General features: G+C 43.0%; 2 protein-coding genes and 1 pseudogene across 2 annotated transcripts in view; 2 read left to right on the plus strand and 1 right to left on the minus strand.

Annotated features, from left to right (window-relative positions):
• The first annotated feature begins 1,610 nt into the window (after positions 1-1,610).
• LOC139050929 (uncharacterized) lies at positions 1,611-20,268 on the plus strand (annotated as a pseudogene).
• LOC139050931 (uncharacterized) overlaps positions 1,724-21,965 on the minus strand; it is an 86,416-nt gene continuing 66,174 nt past the window's right edge. Inside the window, exons 4-5 of the mRNA XM_070527793.1 lie at positions 7,056-7,212; positions 1,724-2,250 (exon numbers count right to left, since the gene is read on the minus strand). Coding sequence (XP_070383894.1) covers positions 7,182-7,212 — 31 coding nt within the window. The 3' untranslated portion in view covers positions 1,724-2,250; positions 7,056-7,181. The remainder of the gene's footprint in view (positions 2,251-7,055; positions 7,213-21,965) is intronic.
• LOC139050928 (piggyBac transposable element-derived protein 4-like) lies at positions 7,207-13,491 on the plus strand. Its single transcript, XM_070527792.1, has one exon. It carries the CDS (start codon positions 11,444-11,446, stop codon positions 12,923-12,925), a length of 1,482 nt encoding a protein of 493 aa, XP_070383893.1. The 5' UTR covers positions 7,207-11,443; the 3' UTR covers positions 12,926-13,491.

Raw genomic sequence — 21,965 nt, forward strand, 5'->3', positions numbered from 1 at the left:
TGGTAGCCAGCAAAAACTTATTCTGTCCTTGCTTCGTTTACCGCCACCCCAAGGGTCCGCCTTAAACGTGATGGTTTTATCCGGCAGGGCTTTGTAGAAGAGGGCCGTCTCACCAGCGTTAAAAATGTCGCAGGCAGATCATGATCGGCAAGGCGTGCGGGTAATCCGGCCCTCCAATCTTCGACAACGCCTCCATTTACGGCCCCTTTCCCGCCGCACACGCTTCGGAAGACAAGGCCGTGTCTTTTCTTGAATCGATCGATCCAGCCTTCCGATGCCTTGAAGTCTTCGATGCTTTCAGCGCGTACTTTTCGGCCTGCGCACAGATAAGGGAGCCAGCCACTCACAGGCAGTTGTGCGTCGCGCGAATCGGCAATCCATCTTAACAACGCTTCAAGCTTCGGGTGCGCTGCCGTTCGCAGCCTCTCCCTTTTGTCAGCGAACTTGTCGCTGTCGTACGCCCAACGCTTTTGATTGGTTCAGTAGGCAAATAGCGTGGCCTTCCAGTGGCGCGGAGCGGGTCGCCACCATCGCCGACTAGGCGGTGGCGCTGCGGTAGCGTTAGAATTAAGGACTGTTTAGAAAAAAAGGGGGCGTTTACTCCTCCGACGCGGATGCACACGAGCATCCACCAATGGGCGTACACTCTGGACTGACGTCATGAGCCGGACGGCCGGTGACCCCGCCGCCGACGATGGCCGCCCGCGCTTCGAACTGGGCCAAGTCGCGTCAGCTGTGTGCTCTAGCGATAAATGCATCGTTTTTAGCAACTGATTCATTTTCAGCTTGGAAAACGAGTGGTAGATACGCCATGTACATGCGAACAAGCGCAAAAGCCATGCAGAGCTGCTCTTTCTACTTTTGTCACTTCCAACGAAGCTCAAGAGCAGACGACGGGCTGCGTTGTGGAAGGCACAGGGTTACTTTTCTGTCGCTATCCGGCACCGAGAATTGCGCGTTTCAGGAGCACGATTTTTCGAGCGGCACTATTGTAATCGCAGAGGCAATGGGCTGTCGCGCTTCGGTCATCTGGGTGGGGCCTCCCCTTTCTCCTAAAGTTGTATCTACGCGTCGTCTGCTACTTCTTGAAAGGCGCCGGCAAGAGACTACCAGATTCATTGGTTGTTGCCCAGTAATACGAGAAACAGAAGCGCAACTTTGTTTTCATTTTACTTTAGTGAAAAGCACTTTTTAGTTGTATCTGAACATTACAACAAAAAAGAAACGGCACGTAAGACAGGGCAAAAAAAAGGCAAAAATAGGCAGTGCGCTACTTTCATTCCACTCCCCCTTGTAACCGATGTATATTTTTAGCCAGTATACTTAATAAACTAGCCCAGGATCCCCAAATACTCAACCATATTTGAATCTTACCTGAACACGTCTTATGCGGGAAAAAACTGCGGGACAGCCTACAAATTCAACCAGCAAGGAGGCAAGAAAAAATGCCTTGTAATTTTTATTTGATGTTGTGAAAGGGAATGCAGCAGGTGAATTAATTACAGGGACATATTTATAATGAGAAAACTGTTTACAGTGAAGAAGCTGTGCAGGAAGCCTTCACATTAACTTGACTTTCTTTCTGCATTTGCAGGCATCTTTTGCGGCAAAATGCATTTGTAGTACAATGTATGAAGGAAGAAGCTCTGCAGTAGTGGTGTCCTTGTGAATGGGACAACCGACACTTGTCACATCAGTCCCCAAGTGCCTCAAGAAGAGCCCAAAAAGTGTAAGAACAGAACTGGTTCCTTTGAAACTCATCTGAAATCTTGTTTTTAATACCTCGAAACATACAGAAAAGCTCCCATGATGGCAACTTGAGGCATCCAAGCCTAAGTTCCCACTCCAAAGTGAGAAATGCCTCTGGGCACTCTGCATTTTGAGACTGGATGCTACGTATACAGTCAGAGCATCTATTACGTTTGAGAAAAGAGTGAACAAGGTAGCCGCACAAGTAGTAAACAACACAGTCCTGTGCTGCTGGTGTGGAGTATTCATGATCAGGAGAACTTATCTCCGCCAACTTTGCTTCTACTTTCTCCTGGAGTCTTTCATGGGATGAAAGTTTGCCCTTCCTTCCCCTTTTCAGGCTGTCGGCTACAGTGGCACACAAAGGTCTGTTCCTCCTTCATGTTCCCTGTAAGTAATGATTTGGGTATACAGGCTCAGTACGCTATATATGTGTGCAAAGCTTGTTAGAGTGGGGTGACCTTCATCACCTCCGTAGCTTCTTCTCACACCAAAAAACATCTGGAAAAAAAAAAGGAAATGACAAGGTGCTTTCTTTATGAAACAAATTGCACAAACATCAAGGTTGTAAGCAAACAAACTGTACTGCTTCCCTCTAGAGGATCTTGGTTGAGTTTGCCCGTGAGCACATAATGCGCTCCTTTAGACAGAAGGTCTGCTACAAGGTCCCGTACTGACACAAGTGTAACCCGAAGAGATTCCATAGCAACTTGCGACGCAAACGGCACGCCACCGCAACGACAGTGGTCACAAAAATCCCCTTCTTGACGCAGGTTCTCGTCCTGTGGTTCGTATTGTCGCTTCGGCTGCCAAATGCTACCCATGGCCCTGAACGATTCTTCGCAAGTCACCTCACACAGGCCGTTCCTTGCCACAGTCCGGTTTTTCGTCTGGCAACATCGAGCAACTATGCACGAGGGACAGCCGCATCGACTACATATTGCACCACCGGACTGGGGCCAGTTGGGGCACGCCACCGCAACGACAGTGGTCACAAAAATCCCCTTCTTGACGCAGGTCAGTTACCTTCCGAACGCGGCTTGTGTCCGCTCTGGAAATCGCTGTTTTCTTGCGGTGTCGTGCCCCCCTTGTGTTATTGGAACTTGTTGTGGGCTGTTGTGTGAAATGTTATCTCTATATTTCAATGCTAACACAATTAGTCTGCTCCTGTTGCTGTCGGGCGACGTAGAATTAAACCCAGGACCAACTGACGTTTCACCGCCGTCCATTGAAACTATTGCAAAGGCCATATCTCGCATAGAAACATCACAAAGCTCTGTTCTGTCCGAACTTTCTCTAATCTGAGCATCACAGAATAGCATCGAGACCCTTGTGACCAGCCTTTCGGCTCGCGTTGATGCCCTGGAGAAGATTGTCCAGTCGACTCAGTCAAACGAAATAGGTTTAAAGGCGGATGTGAATGGTATAGCCTTGCAAAACTTTCCACTGAAATCAAAGTTCTTACCGAAAAATGCGATGATGCAGAAAATCACCTGCGTCGTTCAAACTTACTTTTCTGTGGAATTCAAGACACAGAGGGTGAGACCTGGCTTGAGTCTCAGACCAAAATAGTATCATTCTGCTCCGAGCAACTCGGCTTATCCGTTAGTACAGACGACTTGGAGCGTGCACACCGACTTGGTCGTTACCAGCAAGACAAAACTAGGCCTATTATTGTAAAATATGCAAGATTTAAAGATAAATCAAGAATTCTTGCAATGGCTTCTAAGCTCAAGGGCACGAATTTTTCGATTCGCGAGGACTACTCAGCCAGAGTTCGACAGGCGCGAAGGAAACTTTATCTTCATGGACAACAGAGCGGCAGATCATTTAAACTTCGCTTTGACAAGCTGCTGCTTGATTGCAAACAATTCACGTACAATGCTGAATCTGATTGTATAGTTGAACTGAGGGCATAGCGGTCACTGCGTCTCTCCAGGCATGCGCGCCCCTCCTCTCTCCCCCAGACCTGCCGCGCCTCGGTTACTGCCCCTGTTTATCAAAGTATGTCGGTCTTGCTTGCAAACATGCGTAGTTACCTGCCTAAGAAAGACGCTCTAGAATCTCTCTTGAAAGACAACAATACTGACCTTGCTATACTTACGGAATCTTGGCTGCATCCAAATATTGCTGACCACGAGCTACTAAATGATAGCCACACATACGCTGTTCACAGGCTTGACAGGTTGGGGCGCAGGGGAGGCGGCATTTTGATTTTTGTGAAAGAAAGTGTTCCTTCATATGTCACCAAATTGAACTGTCAACATGAAATTTTGTGTGTAAATATATCACTTCGGTCAAGTATGACTGTGATTATAGCTTGTTATCGCGCTCCTGACTGTGATGTTTCTTTCAACCATGAACTAAATTCTGTACTAGCGAATCTTTACTCACGCTTCCCGTCTGCGAACTTTATGCTCTGTGGCGATTTTCATTTTCCGGACATTAACTGGGCAAATCTAGACGCACATTACCAGCAATCCAAAGATTTTCTTGACACAATCCTTACATTCAACTTTAGTAAGATGGTTAATATGGCAACCCGTGGGGAGAACATTCTAGACCTTGTCCTTGTCTCTAACCCCAAAATAATAAAATCGCTATCATCCGTAGCTGGTCTAAGCGACCACAAATTACTGCTATTTAATCTCTGCATCCCAGTTCCTTTCAGACAGCCCTCGACCAAGTACATTAGGGACTACAACAAAGCAGATTTTAGCAAAATTAACACTGAACTGAACACTTTCTCACATTTTTTTTCGTGAGACTGCTCCTTCTCGTACAGTAGATGAAAACTGGTTGTTATTTAAGAATAAATTATTACGGCTTGTTGAGAGACATGTACCTCTTGTTCGCATTCGCGGTGATTTAGGAAAACCCTGGTTTTCCAACACACTTCGGAGGCTGTCGGGAAGGAAAAAACGTCTGTTTCGTGATGCGAAACGCTCTAAATCTTGTTCAAAGTGGGACAAGTACTTCAAATGCCTGCGCAAATAGACTAGCACTTTGAGACAATCCAAAAAGAAGTTCTTCCACCACGATTTGCCTAACATCATACGTGTCAAACCCAAGAAATTTTGGAATATTTTGAAACCAAACAATAGCTCCAATAACATTTCCTTGACTTATCCTGACGGTTCAAACGTGCCGCTTGATCAGCGGTCAGACGTAATGAACTCATATTTTTCTTCTGTTTTCACTCGTGAGCCTGCACTGAAGGACTTTGATTTGCTCATCCACAGTTTTCCCCTCATGTTTCCCATTACAATTACTTCTCAAGGCATTATGAAACTTATTGATAACCTAAAGATTTCTAGTGCCCCCGGGCCAGATAACATCACTGCTAAGGTACTAAAAGGTACGAAAGAAATTTCCAGTCATATATTACAAATAATTTTTACCCAGTCCATTACTGACAGTTCACTTCCAAATGACTGGAAGATTAGTAAAGTGGTACCGGTATATAAGTCAGGCAGCCGCTCTGATCCTTCCAACTATCGCCCCATTTCCCTAACGAGTATTCCCTGTAAACTACTAGAACATATAATATATTCGCAAATAGCATGTCATCTCGGTGATCATTCCTTCTCTTTTCACAATCAGCATGGTTTCCGGCCTGGTTTGTCATGCGATACACAGCTTTTTGAATTTATTACTGAACTTCACCTGAATTTAGACTCATCACTTCAAACTGACGTCATATATCTAGACTTCGCCAAAGCATTTGACTGTGTTCCCCATCAGCGGCTTTTGGCCAAACTTTCATGCCTCGGTCTCGACCCTCTCGCACTGTCATGGATCCGTTGCTTTCTTACTAATCGATTCCAGTACACAGCTATCGGAAATCATTTCTCAACCACTGCTAGCGTCATCTCCGGAGTACCACAGGGGTCCATCCTCGGTCCCCTTCTCTTTCTCATCTTCATAAACGACCTTCCCAACGGCATATCATCCAATATCCGACTTTTTGCAGATGACTGCGTAATCTACCGTCGCATTACAGACCCAGCCGACCATGCAACGCTCCAAAAAGACTTACATTCATTAGAAACCTGGTGTTCCAACTCTTTAATGAAACTTAACATCTCCAAATGTAAAGTTATGCAGGTATCCCGTAAACACTCTAACAAGAATCACTCATACTTTTTAAACTCGACAGCCCTATCCACCGTTGAGTCGTATCGTTATCTCGGTATTACTATTAATAGCAAGTTGACCTGGTCCGACCATATAACAAAATTGGCTACCGACACTAATAAATCACTTGGTTACGTCAGACGTACCCTTGCGCTGTGCCCTCATCCACAAGAAAACTAGCTTATGAAACTTTTATTCGAAATAAACTTGACTAAGCCTCAGCTATTTGGAGCCCACACCAAGCTTACTTAATTAATACGTTAGAATCAATACAAAATCGTGCCGCTAGATTCATCACTTCCAGATACAGCCGTGAAGAAAGTGTCAGTGCGATTAAATCATCTCTAGGACTCGAACCATTGGTGTTGCGTCGGAAAATTGCGAAACTGTGCCTTTTCCAGCGACTTTATTATAACTTCCCCGAACTGCATGGAAGGCTTCTAATCCCACCAACCCGTACATCTCGTCGCCTTTTTAACTCTTGCAGCATCCAGCGCTTGCATGGTTCAACAGCTTCCTTTAATCAATCGTTTTTGCCTAGCGCCATTATAGAGTGGAACAATTTACCAGATAGAGTTGTCAATGAGCGCAACCCCATTATCTTCAAGCAGCTGCTTACTGATCACCTTAAACCCTAACCTTACAATGACCGTACTGTGCCTTCATTCTTTTGCGATTGCCGTCTCACATTGTGACTGTTCTGCTGATTTGCTTTTGCATTCTATTCAGTGTGCCTCTTGTTGTTGTTGTTTTATTTTTTTTTATTTTTAATGCGAATCCACAGGCTGAGTCTTGTAAGAAATTGTAACCATATCTTTGTTTCTATCCTTATCTTCTGTAACCCCCCCTTATGTAATACCCCGACAGGGGTCCTTAAGGAAAAATAAATGATGATAAATGATGATGAAACAACACTGTTGAGTTTGCCCATGAGCACATAATGCGCTCCTTTAGACAGAAGGTCTGCTACAAGGTCCCGTACTGACACAAGTGTAACCCGAAGAGATTCCATAGCAACTTGCGACGCAAACAACACTGTCCCTTTGGCAATATGGTTGTGCTCGGCTTCATTTACAGCATCAAGGAACTCTTGGATTACCTTCAAAATGAGCCACCGAGCGAATTCTTTTAATAACAATGCAACAGAAGGTATAAAATATTATCTTTACCGCAATTTCCTTTGATGAACTTCGTATTCTCAGCCAGGGAAGCTTCACATTGAGGGCATCGAACGGGCTGTTCACCATGACGGTGAATTAAGCAGTTCCATGGCTTCTCTAACCGCTGGTAGACCTTTAGGCCAATGGCGGTGCTGCGGCTGAAAAGCTGAGAACATATTGGAAAATTTTTCAGCTTTATTTATTTTTTATAAACATTCATTCATGCACATAAATGTGGCTATTATGATGCAACTTCTTTCCGACACCTAAATGTTTCGCGAGATGGAAGGCAGCTTCCCTGCTTCACCTTAATGTGCGCAGTTTAATGAATAAAACTGAGTCGATTGATACATTGCTGGACGACCGGAATCATCAGTTTGAATGATTGTTTCACTGAACATGGCTGATTGTTTCACTGAACATGGCTCTCTGGTAAATCTGATAACATGCATTTTCCTGGTTATACGTGTGCTTCTGTGACACGAAGAGACAAGAGAGGAGGGGGCGTTGCAATATATATGCAAAATAATCTTCAGTTTGAAGTAATATCCAAATACTCGCTTGTAGATCGTCACTACGAAAGGTTTAACATCAACATCACAACTTAACATCAACTTGCTCGCGGAGGACAGCAATACGCAATATCTCATTGACACATTTTATTCTTTTGGTTGCCGAAGTGTCATTGATATTCCTACTAGCGTGACCAACAAATCGGCAACTTTGCTTGACCTGTGCTTTACGAGAACGTTTGCAATAATCCTAGAAAAATTTGGAGATGTGTTAAAAGGCTCACGTTGGCAGAAACGACCAATGATATTTCGGAATTCACGATGCAGGGTACGCATTACTCAGGTACAGCACTTGTCGCGAAACTGAATGAACATTTTTTTAAAAGCCGGTATATCTGAGAACCCAGACACAAGCAACATGAACTGCATGTCATACATTACATGTTGTGCTGTGTCGTTGATATTCTTCACTCCCGCTACTGAATTAAGAGATTCATGACCACCTGCAGAAAATAAAAAATGATAATGCATGTGGCATAGACGAAATGAAGCCTCAGCCTATAAAAGCGATTTCTCCTATCATTGTTCAGCCACTCTCTCACATATTCAACTTAATTCTTTGCATCAGGACGTTTCCTGATAAACAAAAGATCGCAAGGGTGACAGCAATTTTCAAAGGAGGCGACAAAGGCGACCTGGCAATCACCGGCCGATCTCAGTCTTGCCGATATTCTCAAAAGTTTTTGAACAGGTAATTTATTCTAGGTTTTCTAAGTTTTTTCAACAAAACAGCATAACTATGCAGCACTATGGCTTTCAAAAAAAAAAAAAATCTACTGAAGCGGCCCTATTGGAAACTAAAGATAAAATGATTGCCAACTTCGAGCACACATTGTTCACTTTAGGCTTGTTCCTTGATTTTTGTAAAGCATAACATATTATTAGGCAAACTGTATAAACATAGAACTAGAGGAGTAGCTTTAGATCTGATTGAAAGCTGCCTCAAAAATCGCGTTCAATACACTGCCATTAATGACTTCAGATCTGGGATGGGGCATATAACATGCGGCGTTCCTCATGGGTCAATTCTTGGGCCGCTTCTTTTTTCTTATTTATGTAAATGATATCGTAAATGTACCACATACACCACATTTAACATTATATGCAGACGACACCAACGCTTTCTTTTTCGGCACGGAATTAAGATTATTACATGATCAGGCTAACGATTGGCTACAGGAACTATCAAAATGGCTTAAAATTAACAGTTTAGAATAAACATAACAAATAGACAGTATGTTACATTTAGACCTCGTAATAAATCAGCTCCTGACGAGGCTAACAATTGGCTACAGGAACTGTCAAAATGGCTTAAAATTAACAGTTTAGAATAAACATAACAAAAAGAAAGTATGTTACATTTAGACCTTGTAATAAACCAGCTCCTGACGAGGCTAACGACTGGCTACAGGAACTGTCAAAATGGCTTAAAATTAACAGTTTAGAATAAACATAACAAAAAGAAAGTATGTTACATTTGGACCTCGTAATAAACCAGCTCCTGACGAGGCTAACGATTGGCTACAGGAACTGTCAAAATGGCTTAAAATTAACAGTTTAGAACAAACATAACAAAAAGAAAGTATGTTACATTTGGACCTCGTAATAAACCAGCTCCTGACGAGGCTAACGATTGGCTACAGGAACTGTCAAAATGGCTTAAAATGAACAGTTTAGAATAAACATAACAAAAAGAAAGTATGTTACATTTAGACCTCGTAATAAACCAGCTCCTGACGAGAACTTTCTTCATTTTCGTAATCAAGTAAAGGACCAAGTTACATCGTACACACTTCTTGGTATACTTTTTAACGAATACCTTGATTGGTCTATGCAAATGTGTCGCGAGGGATTGGTATTATATTGTAAATTGCGAAGCTTGAATCTAGTGTGGTTAAAGAAACAGCTGTACTACACTTTGGTACACTCACACATTCATTACTGTCTACTTGTGTAGGGTACTACGACAAAAACTAAGATGGAAAGTATACTTGTGCTCCAAAAAGAGTATTACATATTATCGAAGGTGAACCATACCATTGTCACACAGCTCCAATATCTAAAGAGCGACAAATCCTGACTGTAGGTAATATACTCAATAAGAAAATAGCTACTCTAATATGTAACCAAGAAGTATCTGATCCATCTGGTTTCGTAAATAAATACCTTCGGAGAGAACACTGCCATGATTTGCGACATACGTTTTATAGTAAGGAAAAGCTGCGCACAAACTACGGTACCCACAAGCTTGATTACTTAATACCAGATTCCTTACACAAACACCCTAATGCATTGTCCATTATCGAAAGAAGCACTTCTGTCCACACCCTGAAAAAAAAAAAAAACGATGCATACCTTCCTATCATTTCGGTAGGGATGACGACGTAGGCAAATGATCACCTTTGTTGTACGGAATTGTTATGTTTTCAATGTTGTTCATTATATCGTCGAGTGTTTGTATAATTACTGTTGAAGTGATCATATTTTACATATATTGTGTATCATTGCAGTTATATGTGGTTCCCACTACTTTTTGACTTTCTTAAACTATGGATTGCCGTTTTTATTCTTTTTTTGTTATACCCGCTGAGTGTTTGTGCTTATGGGTAGCTGGCGCTCTTTCAGGCATTTATTTGCCTTTTCGCCAGCGTCCATGGAAAATCTGTACATGATTGTCTGAAACAAACAAACTTCAAAAAAGAAACTTTTGAAAGGAAAGTCACGGCTAATTCGTGGTTTTTGGTTAAGGCGTATAGCTGATTACTATGTATTTCTTCAACGTCCCAGCCAACTACATACAGTCGACTCCAGTTACAACGGACCCTGATAATCCAACAACAAATGTCCATTTTACGAGTCCGTAATACCCGAAACATCTCACTTATGAAAACTTTATCGTATCTTTATCAGCCGTCTAAAGTTGTAGACATTAGCTCACTAAATAAATTAAGCACCTTTAGATCATCTGCGCGTTGTACAAAAACTGCAGCAAACCATTGCTTAGTTTGCCGGTTGCCAGAAAGGCTTATGGTCGAAGGCTAATGAAATTTCATGGCACTCCCATTTGGAATGCCATACCGATTATTGTGAAAGTAGCAGAAAACTTTTTCCGAGGCCATGAAGCATTTCATGTTCAGTGGACAAGTGGACTTTTATGCTAAATGGAGTTTTTTTATTTTTATTCAATGCAATGTGATGGCCACTGAGAGTCATTGCCTGAGAGCAAGGTAATGATCTCTGCAATGACCAAAATACTATAAATATCATGCCCTGTTTGATCTAAACTCAGACTTGTAAAACTGCTATGAGATGCCTGGTAAGTAAGTTTACCTATTTCTTGCACTATAACAATGTTGAGAGAAAAAATAAGGGCGCAATAGTTATCATTTTTGGGCAAAAATAATGTTGCATGTATGAATCTTGCGGCAGTGGTCTGTTTTGATGCCCGTAGTGTTAGGCTTAGCGAGTCTAGTGTGTGCGCAAACATGACGCTGGAGCTGAATGCCACGATTTATTTTTTTTTTTGCGTAGGAGAACGAAAAAAACCTGAGTCGGGAAGAAGCCTTGGAGCTTTATTTTAGTTTACCGGACAAGTCGAATGACAGCGCCGATGAGTACTGCGATAGTTCTGATGAGGAAGACTTTGTGCTTGGAAGTGCTGAGAGCAGCGAAGAGGACGACGTTTCGCCACCTCTGCCTGTTCCCACGACAAGCAAGCGCAAAAAAATTGCGCGCAAGCCTTACTCAGGAAAAAGAACAAAACCAAAAAAAGTCAAGAAGCTCCCTGAAGGGTCAGGTGATGATAATACAGCCAGCCAGTGGGACATGTCCAAATTCATTGCGACGATTCCGACAAATCATAATGCATCTGGATCGCAGAAGATCTTGGAAAGAAGCACTGCCATTGAAGCATTCATGCTTTACTTCGATGAGGACGTGATCAAACATATCGTGGATCAAACAAACTTGTATGCAGGAACAACCAACCGGAAACGATGGACGACACTCACGTGCTTGGAGCTTCGTGCCTACCTTGGAGTCCTCATTTTGATGAGTGTAAATCGCATGCACCACCTGCAAATGTACTGGTGCTCAGACAGCTTATTTCATGTGAAAGAAATCGCCCAAGTGATGACCTACAAACGATTTCAACACATAACAAACTGCCTGCACCTCAACGACAATGAAAAAATGCCCGACTACGGCTCAAAAGATTTTGACCGTGCATACAAAGTACGGCCATTGATAGAGATGATGAACGAGAGGTTCCAGGCCCACTACTTGCCATCCAGTCACCTCGCTGTCGATGAGAGCATGATTCTGTTCAAAGGCCGCTCAAGCATGAAACAATACATGCCAATGAAACCAAAAATCAAGAGAGGATACAAAGTTTGGTCTCTAGCGGATTCTGGGACGGGCTATCTCCTCAAGTTCCAGCTCTACGAAGGAAAGAGTATGCAGAAGCCAGAAGACAGAACCTTGGGCGAACACGTTGTCCTGACTTTGGCCGATGGTGCCGTCCCTGCTGGCTCGCAGTTATTTTTTGATAATTTCTTCAGCTCCACTAAGCTGCTTCAAGAGCTGCGAGAGAAAGACATCCTTGCTTGTGGCACATTTAGAATGAACAAGAGGGATCTGCCATCCGAAGTCAAAGTTGACAACAAGCTGGAGCGAGGGTCCTACATTTGGAGGAAGAAGGCTGATGTGGTAGCCTACCAATGGCGAGACTCTAAAAATGTGCACATCATGTCCAACTATCATGACCCAGAAAGCGTCGTGCAGGTCCAGCGAACCCTTCAAAACGGGAAGAGAAAGGAAGTGGACTGTCCATGTGTTGTGAAAGAATACAACGTATGGATGGGAGGGGTTGATAAATTTGACCAGAAAAGGAATGCCTATCCAGCGGACCGCCGTTCAAAGCGCTGGTGGAGCCGTATCTTTTACTTCATTTTGGACGCAGCGGTGGTCAATGCTTTCATTCAAATTTCCTCCATGAGTCCTGTCGCCTATCTGCAGTTCCGCCTGATGCTTGGGCGTCTCCTGATTGCCCAAAACACGTTTCGAAAATCGAAAACAACGCTGAAAGCCCACTACAACAAGAAAGGCAAGAAGAATGGGCGCGCAATGAGTGGTGTACCAGATGAGCTCCGATTTGCCGGAAATGGTCACCACCCCGTCCTCACTGGGAAACGACTGCGGTGCCGGTGGTGCTCTACAAAGCAGAAGGAAGTGCGCACCAAATACCTCTGCAAAATGTGCAATGTGCCACTATGCGTCACTTGCTTTGGCCCGTTTCACTGCTGCTGACAATTTGACTGAAGTGGATGGTGGGACATACCCTGTTGTATACATGCTATGTGGTTAGTCGGACATACGCTGTCCCACTTTTTTCTCTTTTGTAAGCAGACAGTTTCCACTCGTGTTTGTTTTGTTTGTAATAAAACTGCCCCAGAAAGCCTCTGGTGATGAAAAATTGCGCCTAAATTACTTGTTCTCGTTGCATCCATCAAAGGGTTAATCTGTCTATGGGTTTTACCATCACTATTTTGCCACTGTAATTTGGTTTCTGCATTCTTATTTCCTCTACACAAATTTGTGTTTTGAGCATTCTTTTTGCAAAGTAGTTTTGCCTCAAGTAAAGGTCAGTGTAAATACAAGTAAAAAGAAAAGAAAGGCTGCAGCCTTTTTTTTACTTGTACAAACTTTTTGAAAGTTTAATGGGAACTTCACATCAGCGTGCACTGACGTGGCTGTTGGGAGCGTCATATGTATTCAGGAATATTAATACAAGTTGAAATATGTATTATTCATTGCAGCTAAGGTTTATTTGCCTACCGGTTAGTTTTGTACTTAATTTATTTCCTTTATATTTATTTGGCAGGAACAGTCAAGTATCCTGTCAGCGCCACAGCTGTGCCCAACAGGACTAAAGAAGGAATGATTGAGGACATGGCTGAAGCTCACAGAAGTGGAGTGAATGTTCGGGGAGTGAAGGGGCCATCCCCACTGATAAACTTGTAAGGATTTGATACTGTGTGGGGCTTCACCCCTGACTACATGCACTGTGTTTTGCTTGGAGTGACACACCAGTTCATGGAGCTGTGGTTGTCTGGTGTTGGGGCTCCGTATTACATTGGATCACCTCAATGTGTTAGGACAATTGATCAAAGGCTGTGTGCCATAAAGCCACCACAGTGCATCACACGCCTGCCGAGATCTGTTCGACTGAGAAAGTTTTGGAAGGCAAGTGAGTGGCAGCAGTGGCTTTTATATCTCAGCCTTGTGTGTGTTGATGGAATGTTGCCAGGCAAGTACATGAAACACTTCAGCCTGCTGGTAAAAGCAGTGTACCTTCTACTTGCAGATACTGTCTCAGCTGAAGACATAAGGCAGAGCACAGAATGCCTTATGCAATTTCTTGTTAACGTTCAATTCCTTTATTCCAAAAAAGAAATGACATCAAATGTGCATTTAATGCTACATCTTGCAAAAAGTGCTACGATGCAAGGGCCACTTTGGGCACACTCTTGCTTTGTTTTTGAAGCAGGAATAGGCAAGATTAAAAAATTCATTACTTCTGCAAAGGGGGTGCCTCATCAGGTAATGAGCAGAGTGCTAATGGCCAACAAAGTTGGTGCATATGAGGCAACTGCAAGTCGCCGCCAAGTTAAAGATTTTGTGTGCTGGGATATGCGCAAGGACGAATCGCTAGCCCTTTTAGGCAAACCAAGGCTTGTCAGTGTGTCTCTTCGTAGATTAAATGAGGCAGAGGTCCCTCAGCAGATCACTGGCCGTGTTGAGGAACATGACAGAGTTCGTATGTCTGGGCATGTGTTCCACAGTGAACAATACCAAAGGCCTGACAGAACTGACTGCACAGCTGTACGACTGCCAAACAATATGCATGCAAAGATACTGTATATTGTCTCAGTGAGCTGCAGCGAAGAGCTATGTTAGTTCTCTCGCTTTTGGCACAACACACATTTCTAGCGTTCAAAAGTGGATGGCAGAGAAGGTCACAGAGGTTGACAATAAAACAGCTGCATGCCTTTGGATTGCATGTGATGGAATGCAATTTTTTTGCAATCTCGTCAATCGTTTCCAGTAATAAATTTTTTACTTAACTTTTGTTTACATTTCGCTTTTTATGAAATAACTTTAAATATAAGCACAATCTGTGAGTATGCTTGCTATGAGCTTTATACGTATTGTTACAGAACAAAATCGGAAGTGCCTTTCCACTCTGTGAAGGATGACCAGCGAAGCTGTGTATGTGGGCCCCTAATGGCAAACTGCACCTTCGCCGCGGGTCGGCCCGGCACTGCACTATCCTCGGGATCGGCCTACATATGGGGAGTGCTTAATACCTGCTTCACCTCCGCCGCGGGTTGGCGGAGGTGATGCTTAGAACATTTATTGTCATTGTTTTCAGGAAATTAGTATTCAGCAAAGTTTACAACATCCCATTTAAAACTTACAATGTTTGTGTTGTCCAGTTCCTCTGGATAAATTGTTGAATGTTAATAACAAATGAGTGTTGCTTCCTCAAGTATCTTTGAATGTTACTAATAAAAGTTTCCGAAAACATCCTTTAGTACAACGCTAAAGACCATGCGGCTGGCAACTTCACACTGTAGCACCTTTCGACATTGATGTCATTAACTTGACGAGTTCTGTGGCTCTGGGACTTCCTGTGACGTCCCCCGAGTTCTGTTGACATTAGCGATCGGGATGTTTGTGCATAGAGCATGATGGGAGACGTTACTACTTTGTTGCCAGGCTGTTTGCCAGATGCAGTTACCAGGTGGCATGCTGAAGAGATTTCGCTTTTCAAATTTATTTCAGGCATGTTACTGTGGCTTATGAGGTCTCAACACAGAAAACTGAATAATTATTGGTGTGGTTACTTCCTACATGAATATTTTGCTGACCATAAATGTGAAATAAAATTCTTTCATTAGAATTAACCTAGAATAAGATTGTAAAATCAGTGACCTTAAAACCATGCTGCAATGCTTAGGAAATGAATTGCAATTTATATGTTTCGACTCTTACCTTGAGTGTGCCACTACGGCATGGAACGTGATAACTAATAAACTTGTTCACTGAAAGCTATTCAGAACCGCTTTGTTACTTGCATGTAAAAAGAATGTCTTATTGTCAGGACCATTTCAAAGGTCACTGTACTTTTTTCCAGGCTATCTCTTCGACTGAATCTTGTGTGGAAATACAGGATTCCTGGTTGTGCTATATTATTTCCTCCTAGAACTTGCATTCTCTGTTATTGTTTATTCATTTTTTCTTCCCTTGTACAAGAGTCTACTTTATTTTGCATGGTCATGTTTGCTTTGTTGACATTATATTGTATTGTTTGTGTATTCACGGTGGTATTTTGCAGTTTGATATTTCATGTATTATTGTTTCTTTTGTTTTTTGTTCCTGTGCTGGCCATGCAATAATATAATTTGTTTTGTCTACTACCTCAGAGGATGTCCCTCTACAGCTTTATGCTCAAGGAACTCCTTCTATATCTTCAATTTTATTACACATATTAGCAGCTCAATAAAACATGATTCTGATTCTGAAAAGTGAACATATATAAAGCCGCCCAAGATGCATTTCATGGTAATGTCAGTGCTGTACTTATTAAAGATAGTGCTTTTTCTCACGTAGGATAAACAAATAAAACAAACGTCCTGAAGCAATGTTTGTGCCCCTGATAACGTTTTCCCTGAAGCATTCAGAAACCTGGTACTGCGACCAGTGACATGAATATTTGTGGTAGAATGATTACAAAGACGGCGCCGAATAAAACAACACACGAAGAAGGGGAACACGAGACAGCATGTAGGCGCTACTGTCTTGTGTTCCCCTTCTGCGCCTACGCACGTAGGCCCCTTCTGCGCCCCTTCTGTGCCCCTACGCACGTAGGCCCCTTCCCCTTCTGTGCACGTAGGCGCTGTCTCGTGTTCCCCGAGACAGCGCCTACGTGCTGTCTTGTGTTCCCCTTCTTCGTGTGTTGTTTTAGTCGGCGCCGTCTTTGTAATCATGCTTAACCAACTAGCCCACCAACACATGCTCAGTGGTAGAACACCATCTAAAACACTTCTTGAACATTTTCTTTTTCTTTGCTTCCAAGTTTCTTTTTTTTGTCAGTGTTTATTCTTTGATATATTATGTTTGCATTGAACAAGCAGTGTTTTGGTAATCCGTTCCTTATGTATGAACAGTATTTAGGCGTAGTCACTTTTACATTGTATATTTTTGTATGAATTTAATCATGTAACCCCTGCCCATATGCCTTTGGATAAATGTAGTCACATAAATAAAAATTTTGAGCTGTTCATCTAACACATCACATGCTTTTATTTCCTTTCAAACATGAAATAAAGAGCCTGAAGCATCTGATCTCAATGTGTAGACAGCTTCCATATAAACTTCACAAAATCATGTAATAAAACATTTTTGGCAAATCACTGAAGGAGTTGCGATTTATGAATTGTACATATAGATTGTAATTATGGTAGTAATCAAAGATATGTTGGCACACATACAAGGACAGACATATAGGTGTATGTCTTGACACAGGGCTGGCCCTTTCCGAAATTTGACAGATACCTAACCTTCGATTATACTGAGAAAATATTTGTGGCCCCTGTACTACTATTTTGCTTGCTCCTGCAGAAGAAAAACTGCATACAGGGGCCTTGACAATGCGGGTTCATCTGCAAATATTAGATACATCACCTCGCACCCTCTTGCACCTCTATTCAAGAACGCAACTTAAGTTGCAGCCCATGTTTGACTTGATTTAAATTATGCCTGTTGCGAATGCACCGGAGGAAATGCAATGACCGTCCTGGGCACGTTCATGCCAGGCGTCAAAGTCAAGCACGGGCTCCAACTTAAGTTGCATTCTTGAATGCGCAGGTTATGTTTCACAATAAAATAAATGCACTTTTTCTCAATTTGAATATGCTAAGATCATTCAATGGCAACTTTCATAGCGCATGTGTCAGTTATATCTAGATGCATATAGAATACTACTATCATTATAGGAATAAGAACTACACATTTTGAGATTCATAAAGTGAAGTTACAAAACTGCTTCATGTATAGGTGCCTGTCGTGAGGAGCCTTTTGCTGTCGCACAACAAATTAGTTCCAAGCGAAAGTAATCACTGAAGTCTATAAACTGTGATACGATACGCCCATTTGGCTACCAACTGGGAACATTTACTGCTCATCTGGTCTATTACCTGAAAATTTCATGGCCAGTTGGTGCCCAACTGTCGAGCCAGTTGATTTCTACTTGGTTCAACTGGGACCAGTTGCTGGCCAACTGGTCTGTACATGGAAATAACATGCCCAGTTGGCTCCCCATAGCTGGAACCACTTGCTTCCCAGTAGGCACCCAGTAGAGTACCAGTTGTATTTCAACTGGGACCAGTTGCTTACCAGATGAAACCACTTAATACCAGTTCTAACCACTTGAGTTCCCAGTTGAGGATTTTCACTAGGGACGTACATCGTGTCTCGTTCCCTCTTGGCCCTTATCTCATGTGTTTAGCATTGGTGAAACGTGTCTGAATTCTGGAATATGTGCCGACTAGCCCAAGTAAACAAGGGGGTGTTCTTCATAACTATAAAGAAAGGCTATGTTGTCATTTTATTTAAATGAGATACCCAATAAACGACCACGTTTTTAAACTGTATCAAAAACAATAATAATCAGTTTGCTTCAAGCAATGAACGTACAGTCTCCATGTGGAAATAGTTAAACCATCTGCTCTCGCATAAAGGCTTTCAGGACTAGCGCTAGCCAATAAACTTAACCAACACTTTGTTAGTCTTTCTAATAATGAAGTGATTGTTTACTTCGACAACTGAAGAATACTAGTTGCCGAGATATTGATTTTCTAAAATGCAAATTGCTTGTGTTTGTGATTTAAAAAAGATGACAAAATAATTTAGTTAACTACAGGCCGTTATCTGTACCTCCAGATCTCTCAAAAATCTTGAAAAAAATAGTATATAATCGTTAAAGTTAATTTGAGGAAGATCATATTTTGACAAGCGCTCAATACGCCTTCCGACGACATCATTCAACAGGATCTGCGTTAATAGAACAGAAAGAATACACCTTGAAGAGACTTGAACACAATGAACTATTAATAGGTACATTTGTGTATTTCACGAAGGCTCTTGATCTCCTTGAACACGGCCGCTTAATTAGGAACTTGACTGTTGTGGTCTTCAAGGTCACGCAGGAGTTTTACTAAAGACATACGAGTCAACAAAATTTGTTGCTGGGCTAGTTGGTTCATGCTAATATACGAATACTGATAAGCGAAGTTGCAAGAGGGGGGTAAAAGAGAAGAAAGCGAACCTTGTCCGGTGCTTCAGTGTCTCTAGTCTCGTCTTGAAACTTCACTTACCAGTATTGATTTATTACTAAAGTCATATTTGAATGAACAACCGGGACAGGCCGTCAGCATTAATGGTTTCTTGTCGGAATTGCAGACAGCTAATGCAGGCCAAGTTTGGCCAAGTTGGTGCTTACTGCATGACATAATGACCGCTAATAAAAGGCGAAGACAGAGCCGAGACGCAGAACAGAGACGAACTAGAGACTCAGAAGTGGAGCAGAGATGAAGACATCAGTCTTATCGATTTGTGTTTTTCTTACTCTGTCCACGTCTTTTATTAATGGTCAATATGTCATGCAGTTAATGCAGGGTTCTTCTCTGCAATATATCGGACACTTTTTTGACAATGGATATGAGTCTTTATCTCTATGGGCATATATTTGTATCTCTAGCAGTAAATTGTTCCTCATCACTTAAAAGCTATCAATTACCTGTATTTGCACTATCATAACGTCCTTAGAATCAAGCGCCCTTCCTTTCTTTAGATCACTGTCATCATTGCCTCCCTCCATGTCCGTACGTTTGTATGAATTCATTAGGCCAATCAAGTGCAATCACGCCACATGTGTAACAGCCAATGACGATGCCACCTGTCCGTGAAATGCTATTTAAATCAAGTAAACGCCACGTTGGTCAGACCCTCTCAACCTGAACGAGCTCCTGCCTGTGACTGTATTGATATTGTGTTGCCCAATCGGTGTGTAACTGGCGTATTACTGTACTGTACTGTATACTGCTTGTATTGTTGCCCGCTTGATGTGTAACTGGCGTATTACTGTACTGTACTGTATTCCTGTATCTTTCTGATAAAACCACTCCTGTAACAGTCCCAGTGGGACTAACAGTATGTTAAATAAATAAAAAAATAAAAAAATTTGAAGAACCTGCCGTGCTGAGTAAGTGACAATGCTACTTGCCTGCCGCCACTCCATACTACTTGCTCGCATGACTTCGAAGTCTTTTTGTATGCTTCAGCTAGGGTTGGCCTAGGCTTTCTTCGTCTATGGCCATCTTCGGCGGCGCCGTAGCTCCGTCGGATTCTCTAGCCCCACTTCAACTTGCAATGCTCAAGCATGACATCACCCTCTTTGCAAACCTTCCGCCGTTCCGCCGCGATTTACTTGGTACGCATCCAATTCCGTGGTACAGATGGGAAAAAATTTGGAGCACGCTTAAATTTTGCCTTGAAGAGTAGAACGTGATAGGATTAAAATATCCCTGATTGCGTCTGAATGCTTCCCGGCAACTGCAGCTTATGTAACTACAATGTTTACAGGGAGACGGCACGAAGACGAGCTTACCGGTCGAAACAGGGCCACTAGCATGGGCCAATCATCAGTTATTCTTTCGCTATTTCCACCAGAGAGGATTTTACATAAAATGCATGCGCTGTTGGCGTTTTGTTTCACGACACTTGTTTGTGAGCTGTCATTCTGAATATTTTGAGCAATGACTTTGTAGGAAATATAAGACAATGTACATAAGTAACCTTAGTCATAGAATTTGTGCCGTATAGAATATTTTTCACTCAGTGGATGCCTGTAGCGGCCACGACGCCGACACTGAATTTTCTGCCCCAGGAGGTGTACAACGGTATTGTGTTACAAAAACGCGCCAGAAGGCAGCCGGCAGGAGTGTACGGGAGGACGCGCGTCGAATGTCGGTTTTCATCAGCATCTGCAGCAGGGAAGGCCTGCGGAAATGCTTCGCAGCAGAAGAGCAAGTCGAAGTGCACACTACATGTGCAACAAGGGGACGAAATGCGACTCAGACTCGCAGTACGTCAACTACGGAGATGGCGGCGACCTCAAGTGAGTACAAGGACCTACTGAAACTCTTGGATTGGCTTTTCCCAGAGACTACAAATGTACTGGCTGAGTGACATCTGTTCACCAACTGAACTCAGATGCCAAGTGAGAGTTTCATGGAGTAAGTAGGTCACGGCCCTCAAGGAGAAATCGCTTGCTTGTGAATTCGGCACTACTTACGATGACCCGATCCGAGATCAAACAATTCATGGAACTGCCAACCCACACGTCCGAAACAAGTTACTGTCACACGGCGAACATCTGAGCTTGAATAAAGCCGAAGAAATCTGTCGAGTGAGAAGCAATGCATAAAGCCAGCCTACAGTCTGGCAACATCGAGAGCATCCATCGACGAGTGTTCAGCCACACCGAGAACATTCAGCGCGTCGCAGCGGCGCAAGACAGCGGTCCGATGCTGAAGTGTCCGAGTCAAGATGGCCATATCAACCTTCTCGGCAAGGCGGGAAGCAGGAGTGCATTCAAACTAGCGATAATCGGCCGAATAAAAATCAATCAAGTTCTATGGTATAAGCGAGCTGTCATCTGAAATATCCGCATGATGCTGCCGCGACTTCCATCGATGCCTCCATCCATGTCTGTACATTTGTATGAATTCATTAGGCCAATCAAGTGCGATCACGGCACTTGTGTAACAGCCAATGGCATGACGCCACCTTTCTGCAAAATGCCATTTAAGTCAAATAAACGCCACGTTGGTCAGACCCTCTCAACCGGAACACGCTTCTGCCTGTCTCGCGGCGGCGTCTTCCTGGACGCTAGAAAACCACGTCAACCGGCTCTGGTTTGACGTAGCCGAATGGCAACGAGGATCTGAAGAACCTGCCGTGCTGCGTAAGTGGCAATGCTGCAACTTCTGCAAAAATTTGTAACAGCAACAACGAGCCAACGCTGAACCTCGACGAGTTCAACATGATGCTGGGTGAAGGACTGTGGGTGCACTTCAAGGCTACAACTGTCAAAAAACTTACGAGTTACGTATGCACAGAGGTGCAGAGCATACATGCAGTGCCGTCTGGTTTGCAAAAAGAGTGGTGTCTAATTTGCGGCCTGAAATCATTGTGCAGAACCCATTCCAGAACAAGTGATGGA

This window comes from Dermacentor albipictus, chromosome 10 (assembly GCF_038994185.2).
Source record: "Dermacentor albipictus isolate Rhodes 1998 colony chromosome 10, USDA_Dalb.pri_finalv2, whole genome shotgun sequence".
In the NCBI taxonomy this organism is placed as follows: domain Eukaryota; kingdom Metazoa; phylum Arthropoda; class Arachnida; order Ixodida; family Ixodidae; genus Dermacentor; species Dermacentor albipictus.